The sequence below is a fragment of the Thrips palmi genome, unplaced genomic scaffold, assembly GCF_012932325.1.
Source record: "Thrips palmi isolate BJ-2018 unplaced genomic scaffold, TpBJ-2018v1 HiC_scaffold_10, whole genome shotgun sequence".
Lineage (NCBI taxonomy): Eukaryota > Metazoa > Arthropoda > Insecta > Thysanoptera > Thripidae > Thrips > Thrips palmi.
Genome location: NW_023144621.1, coordinates 7,031,045 through 7,044,912, shown reverse-complemented (window position 1 = coordinate 7,044,912; position 13,868 = coordinate 7,031,045). Strand labels below are relative to the sequence as shown.

Sequence of the window (13,868 nt, the reverse complement as noted above, 5' to 3'; positions counted from 1 at the left end):
TTTATCAGTCTTGCCATAATGGCACATGAAGTTGACACAACATTACTAAAATATCACTATTAATATTTCTTTTTCCACATCATGGGTCTTTGCTTTGATTTGAACTCCATCTCCTGATTGGTGCAGGTAATGGTAAAATACTTCTCAAATATTCTAGCCACAGTTCTTTTCCAACTGTGGAAGAGCACAAACCAGAACAAACCAAATCTTACTTCTATCATTATTTCAAAAGAAGTATGAACAACTGCCTTAAGAATTGAGTCAAAACATTCAATAGAAATCAAAGTTCTAGATAGATAGATATTCAAATCAACCAAATGATGTATAATACAGTACAATATTTGAAGTGACAAAATAACAAGTTATAACATAAAACTTAAAATAAATTGATGCACAACCTTTGATAACATTAATTAAAATGTTAATTGGTATTATTCATGTTGTATGTTACCACAATTCAAAAGCTGTTTAAGATTTTAAAAACGTGATGGAAAAAAGAAGCAAAGCCACTTTGGCATATTCAGAATACAGAGCTAACCTGATCTGTGCTGAAGTTAGTACAAACAGTTCTTTCACAACATTTCATACCATCAACACATGGTAAAAAATAACATGTACACTTTGTATGATGACGAACTTCGTCTTAACCGAAGTACTGATGAAAAAGTACAACCGCATCTCAGAACAAAAACATGTTTCATTCAAAAATATCCTAAATGTAGCGTATTAAAAATAATATTTACAAATTCACTACTTCAAGATTAAGTTGGAGTTATTTTTTAAAAGATGGTTGCCCATTATTGTAGTTAAAAATAGTTAACAGAGCAAGCTTGTCTCACAAAAGTGACTACAAGTAACTCATATTACAGTACAATCAAATAAGCAAAACAGCAAACTTAAGGGATATAAACGGACGGCAAGGCATGCAGGTAAACTTCAGTTTAACTCACTCATAACAAAAACCAAATTATGACCCTACTCCAGGTAAGAGAATCAACGATGACCTCTCCTATGCGAGATCCCAGTGGCATGCCCAGTGAAGAGGCCTTAGCACTTCAATCAAAGGGCCTGACAGAGAAATCATAGTCCATCCACCACAGCAAACGACCAATATTGTTTAGCATTTGTCAAGAGCAAGTTCAACTACGTATCCTGACTCCAGTCTCTTTGGAAAGTAACAGAATGAATTATTTCCCAATAATATTGTTTCAGCCCTGAATGGGTTAAGAGCTACAAATCTGTGCAGAAAGCTAGAGGGAAGGAGCCGTATACATATTATGTAGCCGATTTTAGGCCTCCCATGTATTTGAGAGACCGTGTAGAATTTGGCCAGAACTCCCCTCTCTCCCCCAATCGGTCATGAATTATGGGTACGACCTCTCTCATTTAAAATTCACAAATCAAAATTTTAAAAATAGATGTAGAGTAATATAACAATTTTAAAATTAATTAAAACATACAAAAGGTACTAAAAGGCAATTGAGCATTTACATTAACCAAATATAGCAATGATGTAGCTAGGAAGTATATTACATATATAACTCCCAGAAACTAAGTAGTAGACAGTTACTTTAAAAGGCTTCATAAATTAATTCAACTCAATGTCTATGTATATGCATTAATTTTATGTTTGTAAAATGTTGTACTACAAGCTACAAACTAATTATCACTATTCTTCCCCAAATTGAAAGATGTGGCACCACACTAGTATTCTTCTTCAGTCTCCATGAAAAGGGATGGGGAAGACAATCACAGACTAAAGCTGTGCAAAGTTCCAAAATTGAAAAGTCAACTTCTACCACTACATTGGCAGTGTCAGGGCATTCAGTCGTATGGTTCACATTTCAATCATCCAGATGAAAGAAGACATCAGTTGGTGCAAGCTTAGCTAGTGTCTTTTTAACTCTTAATGCAGATAACCGTGCATCTGATTTATGATGCCAGCATTCCTTCATGAGCTTTGCCATGCCCATTAGAGTCTGGAAATGAGGAAGCAAAAACAAAAGTTAGAACAGCATCTTTTTAAAGCATCTGTTAAAATATTATGCTTGAAACTCCATTGCTGCATTTCATACCTCATCATAAGACCACCGGTTGGGAATTGTGGGTCGCTGACCATCAGAGCATACCACTTTCTTCATGTCCTCAAAACTAGGGTCAGAAGGAACTGAGTCCCCAAATGGAGGAAGGTAGTCTTCTACAATACCATGGGACTTGGTTCTTCTGCACACTTCCCAAAGAACTAGGCCAAAGGCATAGATATCAGCTCTCTGGAATGCTTCAAAACATTCCATATTGATTCTGAAACAATGAAAAGCCATACATAAGCAGAAGACTAATTTTTGAAAAAAAGCAAATGCAAGCAAACATTCAATAAGTTTGCACAAAGCAACAGTTCAACATACGATTCATCCAAAATTTCAGGTGCCATATATCGTTTAGTTCCCACACGTGGGTTTTGAGCAACATCCAACTCCCCTGTGGATTGCACATGGGTAACAGCCAAACCAAAGTCTGCGATAACACAGCATCCATTGTCTTTCACCAGAATATTTTTACTTTTGATATCCCGATGAGCTATGGCTGGTTTACCCTGTAAAATTAAGACATGTAAGACACAAGGCCCAGGACTGTGACTGTGACTTGAACTTGGACTTGAATGTAAAACAAAAACAAACATCATACCTGGGTGCCAAAAATTTCAGTGTGGAGATGCAGAAGTCCATTGATAGTTGACAAACAAATTTTCATCATTTGATTACTGGTCAGGGTTACACGATTTAAATGGTCATAAAGTGACCCCAATTGATGGTAGTGAGTAACCAGCCATAGTTGAGTGCATGAATTTCGGGAAGTCATATCTGATCCAATGTAGCCAAGAATGCTGTCATGTCTAATTAACACAGTGCTGAAAATGATAGGGATAACATAAAATTAGATAAACAGCATGCAGAAAAAGTCAAATAATTACTGACAGAGAGGTGACTTCATTACAGCACTTACCTGTAAATCTGAGTTTCTCTGCTCCAAGATGCCTCATCACGAGAAAAGAAAATTTTTACAGCAACCCTTTCTCCATGCCAATACCCTTGCCACACCTCACCATAGCGACCTTTCCCAATGCATTCTGCAAGTGAAATTTGCTTTGCTAGGGTCCGCTGAATCAGTAATGGCAAACCAGATCCTGAGCCAGATGTCAAAGAATGCTCCAAGTATTCCTAAACAAATAAATAAAGCAAATGAGATAATGAAATGAAATTTCAAGTTAATTCTGAAAAAGAAGACAAAAGACAATAATTTGACTTTACCCTAAGAGTAGAATCTCCCGCAGCTGTAGCACGAAGTAAGTCCTCCGAAGCGTAAAATGGGTCTGGGTCTGCTAATGTTCTGGCAGCCTCAACTATCTTGTGATGTCTTCGCCGCATAACATAAATCACTATTGATCCAACGATGAAAAGAAGCAACACAGGGCCAAGTATGGCAAAAACTAGCTTCAAATCATAACCAGGTTCTTCTTGGCCTGTAAGAGAATTTTCAAGAAAATCAGTGGTAAGTTGTAAATGTAGTCTAAAACTTAAGAGTTTCCACAAAGCTGCTACTAACCAAGAGTTTTCAGAGGCTCAAGTTCTGGGAAGGAACCATTGTTACAGTTATCACCACCACAGCAATTTATAGCATGCCGACTTGAACTCGCAGTGTAGCACATGAGTGGTACTTGATCACTTGGTTTAATGCAGCCTCGGCTGATAAGTTCTTGACCATTATGTTCCCTCACTCGTGAAGTGTAACACTGGAAACAAAGAGAGAAGCAATAATAAAGGAAGAAATGAATACATGAGAAATCAGACTCTAATGGCATTCTGTCAGGAAATTAACAGATTCATACCTGTGAAGCACCCTCACATTGAGGCTGTGGTCGACAATCCGGTTCTTCACACTGAAGACAAGTATACTTTCCTCTTTGACTGTGTTTCCCAGAGTGGTCAAGATCCTCAGGCTTCGCACCAGCAAACTTGCCTTTGGGCACCACATAGCCTCCTTTTAAGTCCTCCTTCCTTCCCAGATTATGTTCCTCTTCCTCTTCTTCATCGTCCTCATCAATGTCTCCATTCCAGTTCCGTGTCGCAGACTTCCCTTCTTGCAAAAATCCAAAACTGACGGCTGCACTGGGAACTGACTGAACCTTGTCATCTTCCGGGGTAGATAGCTGAGCTGCATTCTCTGTGTCCAGCATGGAGCTCTCAGCGTCATGGTCCAAGTGAAGACTTAGACCTGCAGCAGCAAAAGCAAGTTCAAGCAAACAACAAACCTAGAGACATTACCCCCAATTACATTAGCCCCTTTCACATGTGTGATGACTGAAACGGCGACGACTGTTTGTTTATCAACAAAATACAGAAAGTCAAACCACATAATTGTAAGAAACAAACCGTGGGATAGGTTAATGGTCTGAGAAGACGAGACTAGAATCTTGCCCTCACAGTGAAAGCCAATCAGGACTGTACGAAAAAGGATCTAAGAGCCCACTGTCAAAGGAATCCGAGACGAAAAGCAGCCGAGGGCAGATAATTTGTTGTAAACACACATCAGTCGTCGAGCCGTACAGGTTATGAGGGCGAAAACAAGGCCTTTAGACAGACGACGGGTACTTTCCAAACTCACCCTGCACTTGGCTCGTGATGCACAGGGCCACGAACGCGAAACGCAGCGGGAAATACATCACCAATTCATTTGGATAGGACGAAATTACAGGAAAAACACAGCATCCGAGCTGCGGAGACCATTGTCAGTGTTGCTGTTGCTGTTCGCCGTTTGCCTTCCTTTCCTTTTCCTTCTTCCTTCCTCTTGCCCCCCCCCCCCCCTCTTCCTGGCCTCAAGAGGGGCCTCGGGTGCCGATTGGGCTGCCTATCTGTCCGGCTGACCCGCGCACCCTGCCACACACAGTGGTCCAGAAGACCGGCGGAGGCGGCCAAAATTCTAAACGCATTTTGAGCTGCAAAAACGAGGAATCCATTGGTGGGGGGGGGGGATCACACGATCGGCTCGAGTCCCACTTAGCGACCCTGGAGCTCAAAACGCGCGTAGAATTTAGGCCGCCTACCCCGGTCTTCAGGCCCACTGTGCCACAGTCGGCAAATGCATGAGCATGGCGAAAATGTGTGCAAGTGGATAAACCGTGGAACGTTTCCAAAATAAATCCAACAGTCCTTCATAAATAAGGTATCCATTTATTGTAATACGCCACAGACAAAAGTTCACAAGAACACTACTACACACTCATATTCGTGGATGTCTGAGCGAGTGAGATCTTCCCGTCGATAAAAGCAACAACCATATGTACAAAATAAATTTATTTACAATTACATTACGGTTCTGTCAGTCTTGCTACCAGCCTGGCGGCTAGTCCCGCGGAACGTGGGACAGGGAAGTACCACGGCGCGACGGCGCGATGCTTTCGCCGTCCTGGTCGTCCAGTACGATTATTCCGAGGGTCTTGTTCGTCGCTCTGTTTCTCTCGCACCTTATACGGGACGGCCCATGAGTGCGCGCGAGGCGGAGTGACGGAAACGACTCTCGGAAGCAGTCTGCTGGTGCACGCGTCGCTCGTGATGCCTCTGGAGTCACCGGCAGGGAGCTCTGGAAGGGAAAGCCAGGCGTTTTATATGTCTCTCCTCCTCCTTCACTCGGACAAGGCGCCGCCGCGGCGCCGCACAAAGGGCAATTAACTTGGAGTTAAAGTGGCAAAAGTGGCCGCATCTGGGAGACTTTCTTTCAATTTCTGAAATTTCAAAGAGTCTCTGTTGACTTGTTACAATAGTGTAACTTCACTGTAAACTCAAGCGTGGACTCACTAACGTGTGAACTCGCTGACTTAGTACACTAAGTTCACACTTTAGTTTTCAGTGTGTGTTGTTGTTGTTGTTTCCTCGTGGTGGGTGGATCAGGTGGAGCCTGCGGGAGGGTAAGGAGCCAGACTTACCTCTACCGGCGGCGGTGGTGCGGCGCGTCGTCGGCGGGCTGCTTGACCCAGTAGCCGTGGGGGGCGTGGCCGTGGTGGCCGTGGTCGGGGCCTCGGTACACCTTGATCTGGACGCGGCCGTGGTGCCCTGGGAGGGAAAGCCAAGAATACATTGTCGGTCGGCTGACGCGGCGACGCGGTGACGAGATTTTTATCTCCGGGGAACGTCTTGTCCCGGTCCGGCCGTTTTACGACGCGAAAGCGGCAAGCGGCCGTCCGCTGCTCGCTTCGTCGCTCTGTCTCTCTCGCACTCCTACGGCTCGCCCCACGAGTGCGACAGAGACGGGACGACGAAACGCAGTCCTGGTTTCTCTCCTCCGAGCAGCTCGGCTTCATTGTTGCGTGGTGGCAAGTTGAATCCTCGCCGCGGCGGACATGTCCTGGCGCCTGGCGGTCCTCGCGGTCCGAGGGCGCGAGGGCACAGTGGGCCAGAGGACCGGCGAAGGCGGCCGAAATTTTAGACGCGTTTTGAGCTCCAGAGTCGCTAAATAGGGCTCGGACCGAACTTGCGAGCCCACCAATGGATTCTTCGAGCTACATCAGCCAGTCAGTTTCGCCAAAAGTCCGAGCTCTGATTCCTCGTCCGGAGAGCAATCCATTGGTGGGGTCACACGCTCGGTTCGAGTCCCACTTAGCGACTCTGGAGCTCAAAACGCGTCCGGGATTTTGACCGCCTCCGCCGGTCTCCTGGCCCACTGTGCCGCGGTCTTCACAGTCCTCGTCCTCACCGTGTCCGGAGGCCGCGGCGTGCTGGTCCGAGTAGGGGCCGCCGTGGTTCCCGCCGGGGTTCTCGTACACGGCGGCTGGTCGACGGGGTGGTCGCGGACGCCGCGCCTCGGCCTCGCCCAGGGCCAGGATGACGACGACGAGCATCGCCAGCAGCGCGAACGACTGAAACACACACACACAAACATACAGGCGCTGGTTCACTACCGGCCTCAACGGCGCAGGGAATGCCCAGATTGGCGTGTCCTCCCTTGTTCCTCTTTTTCCAGTCGACCAGCAGACTGACTCCGAGAGTCGATTTCGTCGCTTCGTCTCTGTCGCACCCATAAGAGACGCCCCACGAGTGGAAGAGAGACAGAGCGACGAAAACGACTCTCGGAATCAGTCTGCCGGCGCCTTTTTGCAGCGGCGTAACGCGCTGCCGCCCACGCCGTGTTGCGCCTCCAAAGTGTGCAAGACCACCGGCTGGCCGCGCGATTTTCGTTTTTCGACCGCGTTGGCCGAGTTGGCCGGGTTGGCCGCAAACGCGGCGTGAAGACAACAACACGCTCGTTGAGTCAGTCGCACGTTGCGTAGTCCGGAAAGGAACCAAGGAGTCGGTGTCGCGGTCAGCAGGCCGAGCACTGCTCTCGTCGCACTCTTAGGGAGTCCTTTAAGGGTGCGAGAGAGACAGCGACAAAAGCAGGAAGCGAAGCGGAAGCACGGAGAGTGCGGTCACAACGTCCCGAGGCAGGCTAAAACTGTTTTCGAGAGATCAAAAAAAACTATCTGTGGCTGGAGAAACACGAGCTTTGCTTTTGTACCCATCGCGAGGTTAACTGTCCCTCTTGCACTCACAGGGCTACGAGTAGAAGTCAACAGTGTTAACGCGATGTGTCCCTGTAAGTGCCTGCAATGTAGCGCTAAAGGCGCCTGCGAGGTAGGCCACTCACCCGTCCTGGCGCACTCCGCTGTGGAGACGGTGGCCTACCTTGCCCCTGTCAGGCGCGAGGTAGGCCATCGTCTTCACAGCGGTGTGTTGAAGTACGGGTCGCTGGCCTACCTCACAGGCGCTACCGGGTGTATCAGACGGGTGAACTCTAACACCATGCGCTAAATCTTCTCGGGGACACCATGGTCTGAGGAGTCTGAACGTCCTGAGATCACTCGTTCGCGTTTTTAGGCCACAAACGGATATCCGCCCCTTTGGTGGAAGCACTGCAGGGCAAACCTGCAGGAAGGGCAATCACAAGGCAAGGCTTTCCACTCGTGGAAGCGACGGAATGAGACGAAAGCCTCGTCAAGTCAGCTATGTTTCCCTTCCAAACGGGGGTGTGTCTGTCAAGGTCGTGCACTCACCACCGAGGAGCGTGATGGGACAGTCATGCTGGGTCCGGTGGAGTCTGCCAGAGTGCCGCACTCGCAGACCAGGCCCTAGCTCTTATACGACTGGGCGAGCGCCGGGAGCGTCGGGAGGGCCGTGGGGGCCGTGAGGGCGCCCCGTCCTCCGTCGGGGGGCCCAAACGTCCACTTTCCCCGTGGGTGCCCCCTGGCACCCCCTCCTCCGAGGCGACGGGGAGGGGAGGGGAACGGACTCCGCCGGTCAGCTGTGGGTGTTGACACGCATAGCGTGGAATCAAGCGTTACACAGAGGGATTTTTTCCCCCACCGACCGAATTCCCGCTTTTAAAACGAACCTCTGGTTTTCAAATGAGAACGGCGGATGCATTGCTCGCAAGCGCGGTTTGAATCGAAACGGATGTGTTTTCGTACCAACACGACTGCACCTGAGCCAAACGCGCGCACCACTCCCTCAAAAAACAAAAGAACTAGTTTTTTTCCTAACGTCACTTAAAATTTTTAAAGCTATTTGTACGGCTTGAATAGAGAGAAACTCGCACAGCAAAACCAAAATACGTGCCTCTTTTGTTTCGACAGTTGGCCACAGCGACGGCGGAAGTAGCCACCGCACTGCAAAATTTGATTCGTGTGAGGCGACCGTTACCGCTACCGCAGCCGCGGAACGCTTTTGTGTTTCAAGAGTCGTGCTTGCCTTACCGGTAATTTAGTTTCAAGATATATTTTTCGACAATGGTACCGGTAAGTGTCCGGCATTTCGTGCTCTCCTGACTATCGCGAGTGTATAGGCTCAGCAAACACCATTGTGAAGCATCCCGTTCCAGCGCATGAGCTTCTAACCCCGGCACCCCCATTTCTATTGTCTGTAGAAGAAGAGCATTCGCAAAGTGGCGTCTCAGCCGAAGGCCCCAGCCCTGCATTCGATTTTGCTGAGCAAAGATCGTCAGGATGTCGACATTTACCAGTACTTCACCACGAAGCGGAGCGCCAACAGCCAGGCCGCGCCCCCGCCCGTACTGGATGGGGCTGTGGTGGCCGAGCTCCAGAGGGTGCTCAGAGACAAGACGGAGGTAAAATCTCAAAGACGGAAGTACTATCATTTAGTGTGGTTTAAATCTTATCTGCATTCCTCACTTTACACTTTGCAGAGGAAAATTGCTGTCCAGATTGTGACAGTGTGTCTCGATGAGTTTTCAACGAACAGTGAGGTACACTAGGCAGGGGTTGCTTGTCGGGAATATTATGGCTGGACTTGTGTCATTTTCATTTCACTTTTCTGTCTCTTTTAGGTTGAAGAACCTTGGTCTTCTTATTATGAAGAAATTTCGCAACTTCTCTGTGGATGTCTTACCTTTATTGTTGATATCAGAAAGCAAGACTCACTGCATAAGACCTCCAACTTTCCAGAAGCTGTGAAGGTTCTTACCAAGTTATGCCATGTGTTGATAGTAAGTTATTCACTAATGTCCTGTTTGAATATAAATTTTTGGATGGTATATTTTGATGCATTATTTCTCTCTTAAAGTGTTTGTCGAGCAAGCCGAGTGTAAACTTGAGCACATCAATATTCAACAAATGTGCAGAAAGCCTTCTAACTCTGTTACTTGCCCGAGATGTTAAAACAAGTCTTCAAGAATTAATTCTGACAGCTCTGAGTTCTCTCTGCCTAAAAGCAGATCAACAGAAGATTTCTGCAACTTTCAAGAGAGTGTCACTTCGCCTGTATGTATATTTTTGTAGGTGCCATAGCATGTCTTTTTATTCCTCCAAAGTTGAACTTGACATGACAATTTTATTTTACAGGAAATATGTAGCTAAGATGATTCTAGACCTATCTGTGGATGGCCAAATGAGCATTTACACCATCCTGTTTAAATCAGTGTTGAGCAAAGATGAGGCTGATGAAAAGGCTCATATTTGGTTCAATAAATGGCCCACCCTAAGAGATTCTTTCATTGAATGCTGCACAAAATCTTATTCACAGGTAATGGATTGAGAATTCCTCTTAGCTGGTTCCTTATTTTACCTAATTTGTTTAACTTCTGGCAATCATTAAATTTTTTCCAGGGTTGTGGCATATTTTTGGATAAATTATACGAACTAAGAACCATCTCAAATGTTAGTATTTAGTCCTATTGTTTGTTAATTTTAATATAGTAAATTTGACATTTTAGATTTGAATCAAATTTATGTTTCAGATGAATCACAAGAGCTGTTCCACCAGGACAGCACTGTCATATGTGAAGAGCTTAAATTCATATTGTTCCAGTCAAAACATAGCTAAAAATTTTGGTGAAACTACATCTAATGCAGGTACTGATCATGATAAACAATTCAAGTTGTATTCAAATGAAAAAAAATTTCAGTACTTGTAATACTTTGTTTTACATATTCTGCCTCCAGCTGGGGTCAGAAAGGGGTCAGAAAATACTGGCACAGTTCAAGGAATTAGTTTCAACGTTCAACAAGAAACTAGAACACTATTCTTAAAGCCTAGTGTTGACTGGAGAAATAGTGAGAGCTTAAATTCATCCAAACAGAATCTTGTGACTGCCAGACTTCAGACTTCATCTCACCCTAATCATTTGAAGAGCTCGCTAAATGGGTCTGGCTCGACACAGTCAAGTGTATTGAAACCTCCTCGAGACCGTGATGAGTTTCAGACAAGAAACACTCATACGATCCGTATGACTACTCAAAATGAGAGACCAGGTCAGTGTCTCCTATACTTAATTTCAGTAATGATTTTGTGTCACTTAAAGTATAGAAATCTTTTAAATTTATAAGTTCTTTCTTATTTTCTTTCTTCCAGAAACAAACCAGCAATTTTATGGTAGCAATTTAACACAGTCTAAATCTCATAGTGCAAAGGCAGTCCGTGAAAAGTTTGATATATCACCAAAGAATAGGCAGTTTTGTCCCAGACGAGACAGTGACATCACGGTATCTACTCATGACCCTCCAGAAATTTCAAAGAAAAATACATTCAGAGCTCAAAGCCCCTTGTCAGAATTAGGGGAAGAAGATCACTGCTCCAAAGTAGAAAGGTGGTTTTCTGGGTTTTCTTCTGTCAAGGATTCAACCAAGTTAAGTGGCCAAAAGCGTTCAGCTTCAACCCACTCGCCTTCTCAATCAAAGAAGAGGAAGATAGAGGTTCCACCAACTCCGATTAGTAAGGGGCAGTCTGGCAAACCTGCTCAACTAGGAGTAGCTGGCACTGGGGCTATTCAATATGAGATGCCAAGTATCAAACTGAATAAAATTACCTTTGCCAGACCAGAAGATAAATCATCCTCAAATGTTCGGACCAACAACACACCAGGTCAAAAAACAGGCAAGAGAACATTATACTCTAAATCCAGCAAAGAATTTCTGGAATGCAGTTTTTCCCTTGAAGAAAAACAAATCCAGCCTCATCAAGAACAGATTTCTAAGGCCAATGACCCAAAACCAAACCACTGGAAGCAGAAGGTAGAAGAATTAGATAGTTGCTCCAAAGTCAGAAAAAGCGAGATATATAACTTTGGAAAAACTGAATCAGAGAATTCTTTTAAAATCCCTTCTAAAGCTGCACCCAAGAAAAAGACTGCAAAACCACCTAAAGTTCCGCCCAGGTTTGCCTGTTTTATGAACAACAAGTCTTATCCCAAAATCAAAGAAAATGTACCACCTAGAGATAAATTAAATCATGGAGCCAAGAAGGACCTTGATTGTGTTAGTGCGAAACCTTCAGCTGAGACAAACAATTCGAAGACTTCTTTGAAGGAAATCTCAAGTCATGAGACAAATAAGAGGCAAATCAATAATGCAAATACTATCTTTAGCAAGAAACCTGCTGTGGCTGAGACTACCAATGTGAAGACTCCATTAAAGGAAGTCACAAACCATGTTGCAAACAACAGGCAAAATAATAATTTCACTACCATCTTCAGCAAGAAACCTGATGTGGCTGAGAACACCAATATGAAGACCCCTAAGGAAGTCACAAACAACAGGCAAAATAATAATTTAACTACTTCCTTCAGCAAGAAACCTGTTGTGGCTGAGACAACCAATATGAAGAATCCATTAATGGAAGTCTCAAACAACAGGGAAAATAATAATTTAACTACCACCTTCAGCAAGAAACCTATTGTGGCTGAGACTACTAATGTGAAGACTCCATTAATGGAAGTCACAAACAACAGGCCAAGTAATAATTCAACTAACATCCTCAGCAATAAATATACAAATGCCAAGAATGGCAGCACAGCCTCTTCAATCCCTCAGATTGGTTCGGAATCAGAAGAGCAGGATGGTCACAATACCACTCGTCAGTATTATAGTCCCATTGAGGATGACAGCTTTGAAATGGAACATTCGAAGAGAGCCCATCAAGTAGAGAAAATTGTACCTCAGGCCCACTCCCACTCTAGCAAGCATGTGAAGACCGAAAACAAAAAACCAAGTTCACCTGTGCTGCAACCTAGTCCTATTCAGCCACCAGTTGAGCAAGTGGAACATTGTGAAGTCATTGACTATAGTCTGAAATCTGTCGTGGCTGAGACTGCCAAAGAAGTCACCAACAGCAGGCAAATTAATTTAGTTACCATCTCTGGCAACAAAATTACAAACTTGAAGAATAATAGCAGTGCAGTCTCTTCACCCTCTGAGATTGGGACAAAGGCAGTCCCAAATATATATTTTTCCAGCGCTCCTAAAGATAGTAGGCAGACACCAAGTACTAGTAGAAAAAATAAATCCAGAGAATGGGACAGTGGCATTGATACTAGTGATGTTTACTCTACATCTAGTAAAGAAGGTTTGAAATATTGGAAACTAATTTTCCTTGTTATTTCTGTTCACTAGCAAATATTTATAAAAATCTTTTTCATTTGTTGTTTCAGCTAAGTCTGGGGCTGTGAAAAATGAATCTGCCCGCTCACAATTCTTGAGAGTTTGTATCTGAAATTACTTATTTATATATGTGTGTGTACCTAGTTTCTTTTTTTTTTTTTTTTTTTTTTTCTGTTTATAGATGCGTCTCAAAGATTACCTTGAGCGTGCTAAAGATGCCAATTCAAACATGTCAGCAAATCAAAATGTTGTGTCAACAGAGTTGGTTGAAATTAAAGGCCTTGTTGAAAAGCTCACTGCATCGGTGGATCGTTGCCGGACTGCTTCAAATTTGAATGAGAAGAGTTTGAGGTACAAATTTATCCCTTGTTCTAGTCCCACATTAAGTTTTACTCACCATTGTCACCCTAAATCTTTTTTGTTTAATTATTTTTATTTTCAGGGATCAGAAAACCTCTTTGGCTGGATGCTCAAGGTATCTTGATCCTGAAGAAGATCAGTCGTTCCCAGCAAAGGTTTCTGCCAGGAAGGCTGTGGACTACAAAGAGTTTGTTCGACAAATTCGTGCCAAAAGTGCTGAAAGGATTAGAGAAATGCTTCAAACGGTCGTTGATGAAGATTTGCCACTGAGCCCACCATCATCTGATTCTGATGAGTAATTAGTGTACTTCATTAATTTGTTAAAATTCAAAAATTTTACTGTGTTACTGTTTATTGTTATTACAAAGTTACAACATTAGTTCATATTTTATTGACATATTTTTATGATTATTAAGTTTTATTTTCTGTTACCTGATTCTTAACAGTCCTACAGTTGGACGTAAAATGTTGTTACTTTCCTTACAAACCATGAATTCTGCTCATCAATTTAATTTTGAATACACTTCATGAGAAATCACTGTACCGTGTTTCATTTCTTCAAACCTCAAGCATTTTAGCTGTATTTATT

The 13,868-nt window shown here is 44.2% G+C and overlaps 2 protein-coding genes and 1 long non-coding RNA gene across 3 annotated transcripts; 1 reads left to right on the top strand and 2 right to left on the bottom strand.

Annotated features, from left to right (window-relative positions):
* Positions 1–488: 488 nt before the first annotated feature.
* LOC117654434 (activin receptor type-1) lies at positions 489–4,832 on the bottom strand. Its single transcript, XM_034401062.1, has 9 exons — positions 4,663–4,832; positions 3,887–4,272; positions 3,604–3,790; positions 3,309–3,520; positions 3,004–3,218; positions 2,686–2,908; positions 2,406–2,593; positions 2,076–2,301; positions 489–1,979 (listed from the first exon to the last, which is right to left on the bottom strand). The coding sequence occupies exons 1-9, from the start codon at positions 4,718–4,720 to the stop codon at positions 1,845–1,847; spliced, it is 1,830 nt and encodes a 609-aa protein (XP_034256953.1). The 5' UTR covers positions 4,721–4,832; the 3' UTR covers positions 489–1,844.
* A 382-nt stretch (positions 4,833–5,214) lies between these two features.
* On the bottom strand, positions 5,215–6,100 carry LOC117654440. Its single transcript, XR_004588314.1, has 2 exons — positions 5,981–6,100; positions 5,215–5,637 (listed from the first exon to the last, which is right to left on the bottom strand). It is a non-coding gene; the product is annotated as an uncharacterized LOC117654440 (long non-coding RNA).
* Positions 6,101–8,664: 2,564 nt separating this feature from the next.
* On the top strand, positions 8,665–13,818 carry LOC117654427 (putative uncharacterized protein DDB_G0277255). The gene is made up of 13 exons (XM_034401052.1): positions 8,665–8,824; positions 8,953–9,153; positions 9,232–9,291; positions 9,373–9,531; positions 9,609–9,805; positions 9,887–10,067; positions 10,151–10,201; positions 10,282–10,396; positions 10,487–10,795; positions 10,896–12,884; positions 12,970–13,019; positions 13,101–13,270; positions 13,362–13,818. The coding sequence occupies exons 1-13, from the start codon at positions 8,816–8,818 to the stop codon at positions 13,576–13,578; spliced, it is 3,708 nt and encodes a 1,235-aa protein (XP_034256943.1). The 5' UTR covers positions 8,665–8,815; the 3' UTR covers positions 13,579–13,818.
* The last annotated feature ends 50 nt before the right edge of the window (positions 13,819–13,868 follow it).

Bases quoted from the DNA above. Each gene is read 5' to 3' on its own strand.
- LOC117654434 (XM_034401062.1), bottom strand. From the start codon at position 4,720: ATGTATTTCCCGCTGCGTTTCGCGTTCGTGGCCCTGTGCATCACGAGC. The intron at 3,521-3,603 runs GTTAGTAGCAGC...ATTCTCTTACAG, and splicing joins TGAGCCTCTGAAAACTCTTG to GCCAAGAAGAACCTGGTTAT. The intron at 3,219-3,308 runs GTAAAGTCAAAT...TTATTTGTTTAG, and splicing joins CGGGAGATTCTACTCTTAGG to GAATACTTGGAGCATTCTTT.
- LOC117654427 (XM_034401052.1), top strand. The intron at 9,292-9,372 runs GTACACTAGGCA...TGTCTCTTTTAG, and splicing joins AGTTTTCAACGAACAGTGAG to GTTGAAGAACCTTGGTCTTC. The intron at 13,020-13,100 runs GTTTGTATCTGA...TTCTGTTTATAG, and splicing joins CCCGCTCACAATTCTTGAGA to ATGCGTCTCAAAGATTACCT.